General features: G+C 40.8%; 3 protein-coding genes and 1 pseudogene across 8 annotated transcripts in view; 1 reads left to right on the forward strand and 3 right to left on the reverse strand.

Annotated features, from left to right (window-relative positions):
• The window catches only part of LOC106746836 (cadherin-87A), a 223162-nt gene extending 216843 nt beyond the window's left edge, over positions 1-6319 (forward strand). For all 3 annotated transcript variants that reach the window (XM_014623909.1, XM_014623928.1, XM_014623918.1), the window contains 10 exons: positions 9-302; positions 562-759; positions 827-1049; positions 1597-2141; positions 2747-2922; positions 3002-3137; positions 3431-3555; positions 3956-4057; positions 4141-4354; positions 4633-6319. In XM_014623909.1, coding sequence (XP_014479395.1) covers positions 9-302; positions 562-759; positions 827-1049; positions 1597-2141; positions 2747-2922; positions 3002-3137; positions 3431-3555; positions 3956-4057; positions 4141-4354; positions 4633-4749 — 2130 coding nt within the window. In that variant the 3' untranslated portion in view covers positions 4750-6319. The remainder of the gene's footprint in view (positions 1-8; positions 303-561; positions 760-826; positions 1050-1596; positions 2142-2746; positions 2923-3001; positions 3138-3430; positions 3556-3955; positions 4058-4140; positions 4355-4632) is intronic.
• Positions 5584-8371, reverse strand: LOC106746850 (ribonuclease P protein subunit p21). 4 transcript variants are annotated; one of them, XM_014623969.1, is made up of 5 exons: positions 8075-8371; positions 7570-7602; positions 7399-7460; positions 7086-7177; positions 5584-6992 (listed from the first exon to the last, which is right to left on the reverse strand). In XM_014623969.1, exons 2-5 carry the CDS (start codon positions 7574-7576, stop codon positions 6644-6646), a joined length of 510 nt encoding a protein of 169 aa, XP_014479455.1. In that variant the 5' UTR covers positions 7577-7602; positions 8075-8371; the 3' UTR covers positions 5584-6643. The 4 variants fall into 4 exon arrangements, with proteins under 4 accessions (XP_014479455.1, XP_014479427.1, XP_014479444.1 ...); XM_014623941.1 differs by having other exon boundaries at positions 7570-7625; positions 8075-8370; XM_014623958.1 differs by lacking the exon at positions 8075-8371 and adding an exon at positions 7940-8068 and having other exon boundaries at positions 7570-7625.
• Positions 8372-8638: 267 nt separating this feature from the next.
• Positions 8639-10411, reverse strand: LOC106746547 (annotated as a pseudogene).
• Positions 10412-13571: 3160 nt separating this feature from the next.
• On the reverse strand, positions 13572-17592 carry LOC106746975 (wee1-like protein kinase). Its single transcript, XM_014624188.1, has 4 exons — positions 17052-17592; positions 15990-16266; positions 14371-15250; positions 13572-13965 (listed from the first exon to the last, which is right to left on the reverse strand). Exons 1-4 carry the CDS (start codon positions 17302-17304, stop codon positions 13657-13659), a joined length of 1719 nt encoding a protein of 572 aa, XP_014479674.1. The 5' UTR covers positions 17305-17592; the 3' UTR covers positions 13572-13656.
• Positions 17593-17781: the final 189 nt, after the last annotated feature.

The raw sequence follows: 17781 nt of genomic DNA on the forward strand, positions 1-17781 counted from the left end.
TGACGCAGGTACGAGCGGTGGATCAAGACGAAGGGATCAACGGCGAGGTTTGGTACACGATCGTCAACGGGAACGAGAACGAGTCATTTTCGTTGAACCGCGAAACCGGCATTCTGTATCCGGCGGCCGCCCTCCTCGGCAGGGCCGGTTCCTACAGAATCGAGGTGGAAGCGCGCGACGGCGCCGGAAACGGGCCGCACTCGGACAGGTGTTACGTCGACGTCAGGGTCACACCTGTGAACCAGCATAAGCCGCAGTTCATAATGCCGGAATTAACGAACGCAACCGTTGAGGTACCAGAGGTACGTGCGTCCCATCGAAACGCCCATAAAGAGCGTTAACAAATTCTCACCGATTAATTACGCTGTTCCTTGCTTATTCATTTGATATATTTTATTTTCTAATACCTTAATTTTTAACGCGCTCATGCTGTTATAATTCTTTTTACGTAGCCGAAGAATGCTTTCCCGTGAAAATAAGTGTCGTTACTGAAAGATAATATGTATAAATTCAAACACAGGTTTTATACATATTAATGGGCATTTTGCGCGTAATTTTCAGAACGCAGGTGTCCCGAATTACTTAATATTGACTGTGAAAGCAATCGACAGAGACCCCGGGGAGAACGGCCGCGTCAGCTATCACCTGAAGGTCGGCAACAGAAACGTTCAGGAGACCGAGGAATTTTCTATTGATCAGGAGACCGGGGAGCTTCGATCGAAAATCATCCTCGATCGCGAGATCAAAAGCAAGTTCGAGGTGAGCGACGCGTAATTTCCTTAACGAGAAACATCAGCGTGAGGCTTATTGGAATTATCTCTCACAGCTTGTCCTCGTGGCGACCGATCATGGCAGTCCTACGGCATACGAGACTCTTCGGCTGTTAACGGTTCAGTTAGTCGATACGAACGATAACGTGCCGCAGTTCTACGAGGAGTATAATTTTCACGTGTCGGAGAATCGGCCCAAAGACTATTTCGTTGGCAAAGTGACGGCGGAAGACAAGGACGAAGGCAGGCACGCCAAAATTTATTATTATATAGAATCTGGTAAGTATATATGTGAAACTTAATTAGTCAAACTTGTCTAATACGAAAATGTCGATCATCATTTATCGTAAGATTCCAATATTTAATATTGCATATCTTTGTAACTAAGCTTTCAGTTGGGACTCTGTCCAAGTATACTCCATCTAGAAATTAGCCGAAAGATTGAATTCTGTCGTCTATCTTGGCTTCCTGAAATTCACCTCGCGGAAAGATCTATTTTCATTGGCATTCTAATTCGAAAAGTATCGACGTACCAACATTTTTGTGTCAGGATTTCGTTCCACTTGAGCTCCAGAATACGCTGTTCAAGTGCAAAACTTGAGCAACTCCACGAGCATTTTTCATACTGTTTCGCAACGACGAAATTTCAGTAAAAAAGTCATCGTCATCGCGACGTTCTCAAATTAATTTTTCCAACAATCACGCACAAAGACTATTATATTAAACGATAAAACGTTATTCAACGATTAAACGTTTCAAGTGAGATTCAGATCGCATTGCTGCGAACAAATAATACGAATCCTACGAATATGGTTGACGTTATCAGGAAACGAAGGGTACGCGTTCTACATGGACAAGTCCGACGGCAGCATTTACGCGAACAAATCGTTCGACCGCGAGACGCGGGACAAGTACCTGCTCACCATCCTCGCGTCCAACGATCCCGATCTCTACGTGAACCCCACGCAATCCGGCCGGCCGTTGACGCGCAACCCGGAGCACGGACACGCGAACGTGACGATCGTCGTGCTGGACGAGAACGACAATCCGCCGATCTTCGAGCGCAACGACTATTACGCCGGTGTGAACTCCATGGCGAACATAAACGACTTCGTGACGAAGGTGACCGCGTCGGACTTGGATATCGGCGACAACGGCACCCTGCATTACTACGTCGCCGGCGCGAATCTCTACAAGTACGGATCGGACAAGCCGAGCGGATCGATCGTGCCGAGCCCGTTCAACGTCACGCAGGACGGGAAACTCGTCACGAGCGGATACATGGCGGAATACAATCAGGACAGATTTATCGTCGAAGTCATCGCTAAAGAGACCGCCATCCCGGAGAGATACGCGATGACCAGGGTTCACGTAAGTTTTGTGAACTCGGCTAATGTCCGGCGTTAAACCGAGAAATCGGCCGATGCGATCTTTGCGCACAATCGTTATCGTCAATCCCATACGGAAATGCAACTTGTTGGAAATTACTAAGAAATTTGTGGTGATTAAATACCGGCGGCAATACTTCAATAATTATTCGGCCGGTTTAAATCATCATTAACTAAATGCCACGTCATATCAACCAATGATCAAAAGCACCAAATAATCGTTGAAATATCGCCTATGTTTAATCACTCGCAAATTTCTCAGTAATTCTCAGTATTAAATTTCTCCGAAGGCGCGCGAAATAGAACGGAACCGTTTATCCCACGTTATTCCCTACGTTTTTATCGCACAGATCGAATTTGAAATCTGGGACACTTTGTACGCATATACATGCGCTGAAAAAAAAACAAGCAGCACGATATATTTTTGAACGAAGGTAACCGCCGATTTTGTCGATTCGACTACTCTTTTTTTTCTTCTCTCAGCGCACGCGCAAAGTGCTGTGCAACCGGCATAAATCAATATATATATATATTAATTTTACGCTCTTTGCGGGCGGTTTTACAAATCGAGTGTCATTTACCTTCAAGGTGTGGGTATTCGAGCCGTCTCAGTTGATACGAGTGATATTATCCCGGCCGCCAGAGGAGGTGAACAGCGAGCGCGACGAGATCGTCTCGGAATTGTCCAACGCTACGCAGAGCAGAGTGGTGGTGGACGACATCAGGTACCACGTTGACGCCTCGGGACACATACGCAGAGAATGGTAGCTGCATTGAATTTTCATTCGAATATTAACTCGTCAAATATAACAATCGTCATGTACACGATTCGTTTTTACGAAGGTGCGACATGTATTTGCACGTTGTCGAGCCGAAGACTCAAACCATCGCGCCGATTCCCCACGTACTCAAAGTCATCGACGCAAAGTACGATTTCTTGAAGCACTACTACGCCGGATTCGCCATTGAGAACGTTGTGGTAAGTAGCGAATTCCTGTCCTAAAACTGTGCCATGTATAATCATCACGCCTGAAGTCTCTCGATGGACGGTAACTTTTTTTTTAAAGTCGCGTGAAATAGAATCACTTGTGAACTGATAGGAGCAAAAAGGAGTGGGGAGAAAGTATCACGGAAATTTTATTCAGAGAAATATGTGTAAATGCGAAATAAAATTGCACTTAATACGATTTCATCAACACGATAGTTTCATGATTTGATTAAATCGAATGATCAATTAACGAGTCAATTCAATGATTTCATCGCTCGTTCCAGCCTGCGTACGCCGGGGTTCAAGAGGAGCCGTTTGACCCCGCACTTGCTGCTCTGATAGCTCTCTTAGTCGTTTTGCTCGTCGGAGCGGTCACCGTTACAGTAGTTTGTTGTTGTTTACGCCACTGGTAAGTGCCAAGATTCCGGATAAAGCGCCGGAAATCCAAACGAATGCCGCGATGTAAATGTCAAAGGAAACGAGAGAAACGTTGAAGAGACAGAACGAGCCTTTCAGAAGTCAACGTTAAACATTTGAATCCCCTCCCATAAAAATAAAAACAAAATTAGTACGTCGCTACAATAGCCGGGTCAGGCTTGGAAAGGCCCCTTCCCGTGCTTAGTCACTGGCAAAGCCGATCTAAGTTTCAGAGAAAAATTATTTCACCGTGAAGTTATCGGCGCGTGTTTGCTTCGAGATCTGCTCCGAGACCGAACTCGGTTTAGCATTTTCGAAGCTTCGGATGTATCGTCCCGATGACGGTGCCGTATCTCCTCCGCCGATGACACCTCGATTTGCTGTGCTTTCAGGGTAATAACCGTTCCGAACGATATACGTAAGAAGGACGGCCTAATTAAGAAGCAGATCATTGACGAGCTGAACACGACGGAGAACCCTCTGTGGATCGAGCAGTGAGTATCGCCTTCCCAAAGCCTCGAAGATCGGCCTTTGCGCGTCGTCACAACAGTGCACGTTTCTTGCGTTATCGTTGCAGGAAATTGAAGCTGTACGAGGAGCAGGAATTAACGATGCAAGTGTTCAGTGAGCCCGACAGCGGCCTCGGCGACGAGAGACGCGGCAGTGGCGTGAGCGTCGGCATGGGTGACACGTCTCAGGACAACACGTACGCCACGATACAGCATCCTTTGCCGGCGAACAGGCATCGTCCGACCACGCCGGACTACACGACGCTTCCGGGGAATCACAATGTACGCCACGAGTAACATTACAATAGCGAGTTCCTCTCTCTTTTGGAGATTGTTAGAGTCGCATTTTCGAAGGTATCGGGAGAAAAATATCATCTTCGTATATAGAATATTTTTCCTCCTTTATTCTAGTCGTTTTAAAGTAGTCTTTATATAAGCATTTTTGGGTTTTGTTATCGTGACACAGTGCGAGTCTACTTCCTCCGTCTTCAATCTTCTTTTCCCGCCTTCAATCTGAACCGTCCCCCCTCTTTCTAATCGTGACCATTCTTCCTCGGCAGTTATACGAATCGGCAATGGGTTTCCAAGGATCAACGTTCCAGCCATCCCCGAACGTGATGCCGCAGCTCACGCTCGATCGGGACGGCCAGCCGCAATTCGTCTCGGGGCTGGTGTAAATCGACTACTCTTCGATACACAGAGCGCACCTCTTCAACAGCCTGCCCCCCCTTCGCCCCTTTCTATCTCTAAATACGATCGCTCCGTCGCCGTACGTTGTACCTCTTTGTCCGCGGCTCTTTTCTACTGCACGCGCGCGTCTCACCGAAGCGAACGGGCGACTCGCATGCACACACCTCTCATTGACAATAACCGGGTTAATATGGTCGGGTTTGTCTTGCGAGTGGACGCGTGTGACGAGAAGAGCGACATTCACATACACCACCAAAAACAAAATGGGATTTCACCCGACGACTCGCCGCCCCTACGTGTGCGTGTGACTTCCTTGTCATTTCACGGCTCGAGAACTCTTCCCGCTTGAAGGAGAGAGAGAGAGAGAGAGAGAGAGAGAGAGAGAGAGAGAGAGAGAGAGAGAGANAGAGAGAGAGAGAGAGAGAGAGAGAGAGAGAGAGAGAGAGCATGTGCGCGAAAGACTCAAGATGAAGAGTGACGACGAACGACAGTCAATATTAATGGAGTAAATTAAATCCCTGTAGCTGGTGTTTGCATGTATATATGTGTACGTTGCCAACCTGGAGTCCCGTCTGTCTGACTTTGTTGTTGGAGACTACTTTTTAGGAGAATCAAAAGGGGAGAAAAAGTAAAAAAAAAAAGAGACAAGAGGAAGAAAGAATTATACGCGCTAGATAAAATAAAAAGAAGAAAAAAAAAGAGATAGGCACTGTGAGATAGCTCGAGTACGACCGAAGCTTGGCACGACAGATATATGTATATAAGTGAATGTGTAGATTCCGTCCAGCCCAGTTTTCGTATTGTTATTATTGTCTCTAGTATTTTTTTTTTTTTTAATACGTATTACGGTATGCGTTTCTCTACGAGGTGGACGTCGCGAAGCTGCGTCTCTCCACGCGCGACTTTGAGCGCGCTTCGCGACACCACACTCCGCAATATTACTGCCAATGTTTCGGCATCCGCATTCGGGATGCCGCGCGATTTTATATGCACGACGACCAGCCAATCGTCGCCGACGAGCGCGCAACGTTTCCGACGCCAGGATTAAAATACGTATGTTATTAATTGCCCTAAGTTTTATGCCGCGCGCGTAACGTCGCTAGTGTATACGTATTTATGTTTAAGGTTTAGAGCTCGTGAACGACTGATATACCCCCTCTTCCCCCGATTAAACTGTGATTTGATTGCGCCCGAGGCACTGAGTGCAACGATCCGTTAACTCGTAATATTGTTTGCACGAGTCTCTCACTGGCGGTGGGCGGACATAGTCATATCATAGTTAGATAAAAAGAAACAATGACCTTCGTAGCGAATTCCATCGTCACACACACACACACACATGCATAATAATACAGGGTGAAAATACGCGGATCCCTGCCTTTCCGTGAGAATCCCGTCTCACGTATGAATTCAACAGAGAAACGCGCACCATCGAAAAACAGCGCCTCAAATTCAAACCGTCCGCGGCTGAGAACTGAGAGAAGATCCGTGACCTTCGAGAATTCCCTGCGAACGAACTTGTCGTAAAGGATGTATCGCAAATACTCGAAAAAAAAAGAAAAAAAAATAACAGTAACTTAACTTACGATATCAAGTTATTTCTAAGAAACATTTAATGTAAAACCATTATTCGGTATCGTCATGATATTACTAGATGGTTATGAATATACCAGTTAGCGCAAAAAGTCTCTCTGTTTATTAATTACAAATTTATTGTAATATTGTAACATATTTTATGTAAGTCATTAATAAAAAATATTCGTACACCAGTGTCTCGTCTTGAATTATTTCACGTCGAGCATTGAGTGTGCGAGCCTGAATTTCCTCGAATGTTATCTACTTGCTTGCGACCGACACGTTTTTCGAGATGCTCTTTAGAACTTAACTTGGTTTCTTACATTTTGAGGAACAATTGAGGCTCTTCCCCTGCAGATCGGATTGCTGAATATCTTCCTTCTTTCTCTTTCTCTCATTTTTGTCTTTCCCTTCGTCTTCGATCTCTTTCTTTTCTTCTTCTGGTGTGTAATCGAATATTTTAAACACTGCTTGCGGCTCGTCGAGCCACAGTTTGTAACCTTTCCTCGTGGGAAACCGTTTAGTGTTCATGCAAGTTAGACACGTCCACTTGACGCCTTTAACAGGCTTCGAAATTAATCTGACTCTAGCTGTTTCTCCAGGTATAAGCGGAGTTTGGCAACATTTGCACAAGGTTCTCTTTAAATTTGGCTCCCTAATGGAATTAATAATTTACGTTAATATATACTCCACAAATTATTTATATCTTAAAAAAAAAAAGTATATATACACAATGCTTGTAACTTACACATGTAATACCACTTTCTTTGCACAACGCATCATCATGTTACCGTAATAGGATGCTGCGACCTTGTCCTTTAACGCTATCAAATGGCTAGCCTAGTGGTAAAACATCCATTTTAAGTGATAATTACTTCTATGTTATTATATCAACCCAAAACTAGTTTAGTAAAGAAATCAACTATCGAAAAACAATACACAAGAAATTGGTATCACCAGAACACTTAAATATCTTTGATATTCTTTACACAAACAACAATCAGCAGAGTCATTGTTTTATCATAATTTACAACCATAATTTTCAATAAGTATTCACATACCTGGTACAAATAATTCATTCGTTCAAAAATATCCTTATTCTGACAAAATCTGGTCTTGTTTTCTGTAAATATATAAGCTCTTTTTCAAATATATATATAAATATATGATTATTATTCCACATATATATAATAATAATATTATATTATATTGTAATATAATAATTAACGTACTCATCATGAATCATCCAAGTCGATTATCTAGCACTACAGATCCCAGGATTAAAAATCTACATAAGTCATAAGTAAAGCTTAATGGCACATAGAAAAATGTAAAAAATTCAAGGTGTCTTATGTAGAATGGAGAAAGAGAAAATTAAAAAAAAAGAATAGTGGATGATAAACATTCCATTCCACAGAGCACATTTTACGGAAAAAGCAGTGAATTCTAACCTCAAACTTATTAGAATTCAAACTTGTTAGAACTTTGAATGAATTCATTACAACTCCACTCATATTATATAATGCGTTTAATATTCAATTACATATTTTTTCTCACGAGATTGATTATTTCTATCAAGTGTTATGGATAAAAATTGTTTACATTTTTACGGATTTTCTTTTTCACTTAAAATCTGTGGATAATCGATTATTTCCCACTACACTTCTTTTCCATACTACATTGAATAGCATCTTTACTCTTCTTCTGTTCAAAACGTATAACACGCGAAAGAATAACCTTTTTTATCGCACGAGACGTCAAACTGTCACAGCTGATTTGAAACACATGTCCCATAGATATCGGAATGTAGTCCGGTATTCATAGGTTGCATTCAGCACTGCACAGTTCAGTGAGATCTTGCTTCTGATTGGTGTAGATTTTTAAACCAAGAAAATGTGCCAATCAAATGAGCTCACCGAGCTGTTGCACCGATATAATTGCTGTATATTCTAGATCTATCCAACAATCATCAATATCGGATTTTATATTTAAAATCGCGTTAAATTCATCTTCAGATGCTCCGTTACCACTTAAACAACCCGCACAGTATTTAAAGATAAACTTTTAAGATAATCTTAAAGATCCAACTATAAATACAAATGATTGAATGTAAATAATGATGAATAAGAAATATAAATAATTATATTTGTTAACATTACATCTCTTATTGTATTCAATTTAAGTTTCTATAAAAATAGGCTATTTTATACTATATTTTATTATATCATGATTGTATAATAACATCTTATTTCATAAATAAATGCTTGCTAGGATATATATATATATATATATATATATNAGGAAAAATATTACATCCCCTTTTTTGTCACATAATATATAAAAATTCCAATATATATACACACTTTCTCTGGAATTCTAAAATCATTTCCTTAGTATTTTTACGAGATGTTTCACGTTACTTGGCTTTTGTGCAAGTATGGCGTTTATTAACGAATCTTTCACTTCTAAATTTTCTGACAAAGAAACCGATGCTAAACTTTTAATTACAGGAGTAGCAATACACGTGATGGCTGGTTTTCCCTTGAATGGCTTGAATTGGAAATGTTCGGCTCTCTGCATGTAGCCTTACATTTCTACATCAGATCTGGTGTAAACTTAACTTCTAACTCCTCAGAATTTAAAACACTCTTATTCGTACAGTTTTCATTACCATTTCTAAAAAAAACCAAAGAATCAACAATTTCATTTACGTACAAATTAGGGTAACAGTAAATAAAAATGTTATCAATGACGATTACGAAAAAGTAATGTATAAGATATAATAAAAATAGATGGGGAAATGAGAAAAATTACTTTTGAGAATTTAAAACTTGCATAATTAATTTTAAATATTTAATATATAGACATAAAATTGTACCTAAGGTTGCTGTCTGATATATTATGTTCCTTCTTATGCTCTTCAAGTTCCTCATAAAGATAACCATATTCAGCAAGAACAGTATCTATATTGCCACTCTTTGCCTTCAAATCCTCACATAATGTTTGAGCTTCATCCATGAACTGATCAGTTTCTTCCAATGATGATTTCAATTCCAACTTAAACTTCTCTATTGCATCCTGTTGTAATCAACCACATAACTCATACAACTAAGCTTATTTAAAAATGTTATCATCTTTATTACATTACTGATTGGTCATTTTAACATTCTATATCTTGTTTTATATATCGAAGCGTCAAATGAATATACCACCACCAAAATCTGTGATGAGAATATTTTCTAAAAATATCGTAGAACTATACGGCATACAAGAATAAAAAACTGTAAATAAACAAATTTAAAAACTTTTAACTGAAATATTGCTAAAAATAGCAATATTTAAAAGTTGTATCTATTCACAGGAACTGGTCCATGTAAAAATATGAAATGTAAACAAAGAATAACATAAATGTGTTTAGACTGATAGCAGCAATGCACAATTGAGCACAATATCAGATATAAAGCTGTAAAACTAAAGCCATATATATCAGAAACTACACATAACTTCCCCATGGTTGTGAAAATTACTCAGAATTCCAAGCTTTAATCACAAAGTGTATAAAAATGAAAGAAATCCGTGTGATGTAAGCTTTTCTATGTAATTGGCGGAAACAAAAATATATATTGTAAAGACAATGTTTTTACACACATAAACCGCATCTTAGTCGCTAATATTTTTATCTGCGCTCTCATTTTGCGTGAGAAAATATTTAATACCGCTATTGACAAGCTAAACATTCAGAAGCTTTCAGCTATGTTACACTCACATTAGTGCTGTTAACAGACTTCCTCAGTTCCTCCAGATGTGCATCCATCTCGACAGAGCGTTCCCCATAACCACCAACCAACAGATGCGGCATCTTCCAAGTATCGGATAGCTTGTTGATGCCACTGTCGATTTTACACGCTTTATTCCGCAAACTTTCGAAGTAACTCGATCCGAACGAATTCTCGCCCATGTCGCTTTTCACGAAGCAACAAATTGAAGCCAACGGAATATATAGTTGAAAACTGTTTGAATCGTTGGCAGCACCGGGAACAAAAGTGAGAGCGGCCAATCCATAGAAAGTTTTTGGAAATGGTCTCTCTAGCGCGCCCCCTCTGAAGAATGGATGTGAACCACAGTCTCCATTTTCGGCACTGTCGGTAGAGTCTGATACCGATATATATATATATATATATATATATACGGTGTTAAAAAATTAGATCGATAAACTTTAAAGGGAAATAGAAGACTAAATGAACGTATAAATATATAAATATTATATATACACACACATATATATATCGGGATAAAATGTAAATCATCTTGGAAAATATCCCGAAATAGATATAAGCAATAATTTCAAGCAGATCCGTTTTTCGCACATGCGCGTCATACGTGTGACGTATAGTTACATATATACACTCTGGTTAGGATGGGGAGAAACAAATTTTGGCGGGTAAGATGGCAGAAAAGTTAATATTAGGTTGAATAAGTATGTTAGTAGATATATTAATACTATGTACTGCAATATAAATAAGAAATAATAGCTTCTAATTTGAATAAACTATACATTATGACGTATAAAATATTTTATATTTCATGATTTTCCGTAGATAAGTTTTTGCATAAACATACGTATATTCCTTAATGGAAATACATCAATGTGTTTTTTCTGAGTCTTGTATATTATTTTTTTTCAATTAAGATCAAATACACAGTTTTAAAAGTTACCAAACAAGACCATCACCTTTTTAGAATATTAAGTATTTCGTTGCAGCTTGTATCATACATACACGAAGAAGCTCGCCAAGGAATACAAGTAAAAATTTTTTTTTAACTTTTAAAACAGAAATCCAAAAAAAACAGGAAATATGTTAACTGGAACAATCACGTTGATCGTGTGGAAGAAATTAAAAAGACCGGAAATAATCGTAACAGTTTATTATTATTTATATAATAATAATAAAAGCATGGTAATTATCAATAATAATTAATTAATAATAATTAATAGTAATTAATAATAATTAATGGTGACAATAATAAATGTTTAGTAGAACAACAGTTTACAAGTCCGTTTAAGAAACATGGTAAACAAGCACTCATGGCAAACATGCATTCAAGCACTTCATGCTGATTCCTTTAACCTTGTTTCTTCAGATATATTTCGGAAAGACGTTTTTCACTTGTTAAATCGATTATCAACATGCTTTCTTACAAAATGTGTTATTCCTATCTATGTATAGCGTCTTAAAAACTAAATGCGCCGTCCAAGTCTTGAAAATGTAGTTATAGGTAAACTCTTTGCGTCCTATTTTTACATCTCGCAAAACTATTCCCGACAAATCGGTGTGTGAAACTTAGCTTATCTTATCTCTACGCTTACTTTTATCGGGAAATAAAGAGACAAGAATTCTGTATCGTTATCAATCATCGAGTCATCATGCAAATAGAAATAATGTAAATATGTCAGATCTATTAATTATAACTAGCAATACGGAACACGCACAAAATTAATTTGTATGTTCTACACATAAGAATCGACAAAAATTAAAAAAAAAAAGGAAGTCTTATCAATAAATTAAAGTAATAATATTCCGATGTACCTTACGACCTAGAAAAAATAACAAAACGATGAGGACATATTAATTCATAATAAACTGCGTGTACAGCACCTTCTTTGTAGAAGTAATCAGTTACGAAGTCCTAAGAAATTAGTTTTACATAATGTCTCTTTGAGTGATATGATCGTTTTTCGTGACACATTATTTGTAATCGCTATTACGAGAAGCCTTAACGGTGGCGAAAGATGGCAAAATACAGTGGCAAAATACAGCGAAACATTTTTGAGCCACCTGCAATCTAAAAAAAAAAAAAACGTGGAGCTGCTAAATATTAAGCTGGAAAAATCACTCGAAATGAGATTAAAAGAGGTGAAAAAAAAAGGAACAGAAATACAAAACTGAATTTGTATTTATTTTTGTACTATTAGAAATATCTTAAATACTTTGCATTCGTTCTCATTGTGACGAGCTTCAGGAAAATAAAAAGCAAACAAAAAGCAGAGTTTCATTGTTAATAAAATAATGTCCGGAATGAGTCAGAGATTATTGCTGAATATTTCGTCTATTGTCTATGCATTCCTATTGATCTCGCAATGTCTTTTCATTGGCGTATACTTACAGAATTGCTAACGTGCAAATAACAAGGAGACGACGGTAAACTTGATGTCTAAAAGTTATGTTTGTAGTGCAATTCCGAGTATAGAGTGTGAATGAGACAAGAACATAATTGCAGATCTGCAATTTGTGAGGAAGAACAGAAGGAAAGGAAATATCTTCTGGGTCTTCCGTTGTCTCCCTGTTGTTCACGTGTCAGCAGTTATATAAATTCCACGCTCATGGAAGACACCTTGAAACTAATAGAATCCTATTTACAAAAATCAAACAACTTATCGTTAAAGTGAAAATGACAAGGAGGAAACAATAGACGAGATATTATATCTAACTCATTCCGGACGACGCTTTATTAACGGCGACTCTCTTTCTCTTCTAACTTATTCTTTCGTTGTTCGTCTTGGATTATTTTTACAAGAACGAATACAAAATATCAAGTTATTTCTGGTAGCACGAATTTAGTCCTTTGCATTTCGCTTCTTAGTTTCCCCTCTTTCGTCTTATTTTAACGTGACCTTGGTTAGCTTAACATCAAGTTATCAGCACCGCGGTTTTTTTCTCGAAATGGCACAGGACAGAAAGTTAGTTATTAGTAGAAATTAGTACAAAAATAAGTACTAAATAATCTGATAGGTCCGGTTTGTCGTTTAGCTGATTTGGTCCTGCTGGCTTAATAGAAAAAATTATCCCTTTTTCCGTTTGTTCATACATCACAAGTGTGAGGGGGATTTAACTAGAAATGTATGCTTTAGGGAATTCGGACTGTAAGGACGATTCAGATGTATTAGTGTAATAGCTACGGTTATGGTCGATGATCATGTGTTATATTAGCACCAATTATAACCCGGCGTAGGAATAGAAAACGAACGTGTGTCGAACAACGAAACGAAAGAAGATGTGTGAGAAAGAGAGAGAAAGAGAGAGAGAAAAAGAGAGAGAGAGAGACAGAGAAAGAAACAGCGAGAGAGACAGCAGATTTAAATATATATTTCAGTTTCTGTTTTATGACCGAGATTTTTATTATTGAATGTCCGTGCGACAACCGGCATGTTTCAAGAAGATACATTGTATTCCGAATCGTGTTGTTAAGTCGAAATCTTCTTCACGAGCCGCCATTATTGATGAGTATCTTACACTATAGCGCAACGCGGAAGGGTTTTCTCAAAAGTTTGTGGTGCTATTGCTACGATTAACCTTTTTGCCTACGATACGGAACGACGCTCTGGTGGGTGTCGGCCGCAACTTGTAACCCCCGGTCGTGTTGCTAATGGCGGTAACGTTGGCCGGCAGGGTTTTCAGACACTTAACTGTCTGTTGAAGCTGCTTCGACAGAAACTCATTCTTCACTTTCTCCGCGTTCAATTCCCTCCGTAGTTGCGCGTTGGTCTTGTTGCCGAGCGGACACAGAACTCGGTGTTGTATCAGCGATACCGCCGTCGGCCTTGTCTCTGGATTGGGATGAATCATCAGCTGTAAAAACAATAACATGTTAGAAAGTGTAATCGGCATCTGAAAACCTAAAGCGATACGTGCAACAAAATAATAAATCTTATCTTACAGAATGAGCAAGCTATCTTGTATCTCTTACCGATCAATTCTATACGCCAACTTTATATTTATTAATAATATACTCGGTGTAAATGTATCACTGTAAATGCTGTAAATACACCGGTTGAAGTAAACATGAGCCACGCGATATCGTCGGGAGGTAAGTGAAAATTTCCGAGTCGAACCGGTCAGAGAAGAAAAGTCGAGGACAATTCGAACCGCGAAGGGTTAACGTTGAAAATGGTACCCATGAGGAAGAAAAGTCTCTCGGCGAGAGTCCTCGGGAGGGAAGGTAGAAGTTAGGCCGGAAATCGGGTCAATTCGTACCTTCAGTAAGTCATTGAAATCGCGACTGTAAAGCGACAGCTCCTTCAAGTTCCCCTCCCTGATAGCGTGCCACGCAGGTCCATTCTTCGGCAAAGGCCCGCCGCCGCCCGCCTCATAAATCGTCAGTCCTAATGCGAAGATATCGGCCTTCGGCAGATGAGCGAAGTCCTCGTGCAAGATCTCCGTCGGCAGGTAACGGCAGTCGCCCTCTTCCACCTGCGGATTACTGATCGACGTCACGTGGCCAAGGTCGCCGATCTTGTAGGTGATCTCCTCGACGGTTTCCTCCTCGTCGAATCCGTCGTCGGCGGAGTCATAGTTGAGGGCTAGCAGCCGTTTCTCCTTGGAGATGAAAATGTTACCCGGCTTGATGTCCATGTGCACCAGCTGCATGCTGTGTATGTACCGCAGCCCCTCGGCCACGTGCAGCAGCAGCTGGCGCAGCTTTGGCTCGGTCAGGTGCGTCTTCTGCGTCTGCAGACGGGCGATCATGTCCGCCAGGCTGCCGCCGTTGCAGTACTCGTTCTGGATGATCATGTGATTGTTCTCTGCCCAGGCAGAATAGTAGCGCACCACATGCTGGTGCTTCCCGAGCACGGCGTGCGCGTAGACCTCGTTCAGCGCGTTCTTCTCGTTGATGCTGCCGGCTACCGGCTTGATGCTCTTCTTGATGGCGTACGTGCAGCCGTCCAGTCGATTGATGCACTTGTAAACCGAGCCGAATTCGCCGGTGCCGATCAGCCCGAGCTCGTGGAATTCCTGATGGTAGCGGGTTATATTAGAATCCTGCAGCGCCACGCGCTTCGTCACCTGTTCGATGTCGTTGTCGGAATCTTCGGAATCGGCGAGATCGAACTTTGGTATTTCTATGTCGGATAAGCTGATTTCACACAAAAACAATGCGTTAGATTCAATGGAACGTTCGTTCGTTTGCTTTTTTTGCTTTATTAGTATTTGAGGTAAAACTCTAGCAACAGCCCTGACCAAGTAGCCACCAAGGTCACTGTCTCTTTTGGAGAGCATTCAGAAATCTTGCTCGGCGGGTGGAATAATGTATATTAACCAACCATGATAAAAAAAAAAATTTGCTCTTTCTATCTTGATTGGTCAATTAAATACTGCTTTAGTCGTCGTGTGGGATTTCTGAATGCAGCCTTGGAAGTTTTCGGATGACTTTCACCAACTCTGGTTAAGTTCAATCGACGGCTGAATCAACGGAATCGACTAATTAGCTATACTAATCGTATCGGCCAAAGTGATTAGTCAATTCCGTTGAGTCGGGCGTCAGTTAAACTTAACCGAAGTTGGTGAGTCACTCTTGGTCGTTATAAATAATTTCTTCCTTCTTAATATTTAAAATTCTGTATCTCCAATTAAATATTCTTCGGTAATGAATCAGCATTTGGCGTAAATCTCTTATTTGTCTTTATTCGCTCAATAATTACTGTACGTGGCCAAATGTTGCCATGTATATCAAAGAACTTCTTACTCGACAATAATAGATATTAATCCAAATTAGACTTTTAATCGGTAAAAATCTCACCATATGATGTTATCGAAGCAATATTATGGAAAATAAATGTCAATAAATGACAATAAAACGTGGATAAAAAGCTTACCTATTCAGACTACGTTTGGATCTAGTTCTTTTCCTTGCTGCTAGTAGCATACCATTTGGTGTAAAAGGATTTACATTCGCGGCAGGCTTCTCAGACTTATTTGGGTAACTACATGGCTTTGGTTTCTCTAAAGAGAAAAACCTATTACATTTGGAGGGAAGGGGGGTGTGCATTACGCTCTTCTCTATTATAGTTTTCGGGGTTGTAGGCGAGTCGAATAAGCGCAATGCTCGAACACGCTTATATGGTGGACTAGACGCCAGGGGCTGGTATGGCACTAAAAGAAGAAGAAGAAGATATGCAGTTGCAATGCAAGTTTGTCTAGATAGATCTTTATTTTTCTATGTACATCGGCGAGAGGAATTGCTTTGACTTTTTAAACGGTTGCAAGCATTTACAACAGCTGAAAAGATATGTCATCTGCTGTAAATCTTTGTTTGCAGATATCACAAGCATTAAAAAATTCCTATTCACAAAAGGCAGTTTTCTCAACAAATGGCGTCTCTTCTTCTTAATCCCGTTGCCCGTGTCCGGGCATAGGCGACCCCCCCTCCTTCATATGTCTGTGGTGCACATGTTTGATTATACGACAAGCATATGATGGAGGGACCGACCTATATAGTTTAACACCAGTTCCGAACAGCAACATTTTTAGAGAAGTTCCTCCCCTTATTGGCAAGGGGATACTCTCTCAATGGTTTGCCATTGCCTTTGGAAAGGAGATGTGAGCATAAACAATATTTCGATGTCTGCCGGGATCGAACCCGGGACCACTAACATAGTAGGCCAGTGCACAACTTGCTATGCCACGCTCGCTCTCGCTAGTACAACATATACATAAGGAAATCAACAAACCATGAAGGAAGAAGGATGTCTTCTATATTAGACACATAATTGGTTGATTGCCTTTTGCAACTACACAAGTTCGAATACGCCTTAATTCGCGACAGGCACTGAACAGCGTGTCAGATATGCGTTCAGTCACTCTCGTTAATCCACACTTGCAAGAATGAGGTCGGAACATTATGTGCAATATTGAAAAAGCCAAGCCAAGCTCTTAACCTGTTACGGCCGACGGGATCCTGTTGTTATTGTTGGCCTGCATATCGCACTGCGGACTGTCGTCGTTGCAGTCCATGCTGGTGAAGGAGAGTTTACGCGGCTGCAACGACAGCGGCGAGCCGAAGTCCTCCACGGAGGTGTCCAACAGATCCTCGACGTCGCAGCCGGAGCTGTTTGTGCGACAACTGACGTTCAACTCCTCATAATGCGGCATGTTATATGCCTCGAGGTGCAGCTTCTGCGCGACGTCCATCCAATCGCCGCGGCGTAGCACCGCGTCGTGATGTGATGACCACACACACACACACACGCGCGCGCGATATAGCAAGATCACACGTCGCGGAACCGAGCAATGACACTATTTTCCCGCGTGCGACAAGGACAGCGCGAGGTGTCCGAGGAGAGACCGACCGATCGTGCTGAGCCACAGCGCAAACCCGAAGAACTGATATACCACCACGTCCCGATAAGCACGTTCACTCACGAGCGATGTGTATCCCGTACGCTGCACGCTGCACGTTCGTTACGGAGTGCGAAGCGCGTCGAAACATGGCGCTGCCGGTGGCCAATCGGTGCGCCGCTTATAAACAATCCGGCGGCGTGTAGTGCAACGCCATTGGCCGCCTTTGGCGTCACTGTATGCACCTCACCGTGCATACAGCAGCGCCATTTGCACGAAATATCGTTCGCCACGAATGCTTGACAGGCCGCGCCGCACGTGGATTTATTC

Source organism: Dinoponera quadriceps, unplaced genomic scaffold (assembly GCF_001313825.1).
Source record: "Dinoponera quadriceps isolate SergipeBrazil2010 unplaced genomic scaffold, ASM131382v1 scaffold192, whole genome shotgun sequence".
In the NCBI taxonomy this organism is placed as follows: Eukaryota; Metazoa; Arthropoda; class Insecta; order Hymenoptera; family Formicidae; genus Dinoponera; species Dinoponera quadriceps.

Excerpts from the sequence above, each read along its gene's own strand:
- LOC106746850 (XM_014623969.1), bottom strand. Across the intron at positions 7,178-7,398 it reads GAATGAATTATTTGTACCAG|GCTAGCCATTTGATAGCGTT; the intron begins GTATGTGAATAC and ends TTTTACCACTAG. Across the intron at positions 6,993-7,085 it reads AAGAAAGTGGTATTACATGT|GGAGCCAAATTTAAAGAGAA; the intron begins GTAAGTTACAAG and ends TAATTCCATTAG.
- LOC106746975 (XM_014624188.1), bottom strand. The coding sequence starts at position 17,304 with ATGGACGTCGCGCAGAAGCTGCACCTCGAGGCATATAACATGCCGCAT. Across the intron at positions 16,267-17,051 it reads GATCCCGTCGGCCGTAACAG|TGCCATACCAGCCCCTGGCG; the intron begins GTTAAGAGCTTG and ends TTCTTCTTTTAG. Across the intron at positions 15,251-15,989 it reads TCCAAACGTAGTCTGAATAG|CTTATCCGACATAGAAATAC; the intron begins GTAAGCTTTTTA and ends GTGTGAAATCAG.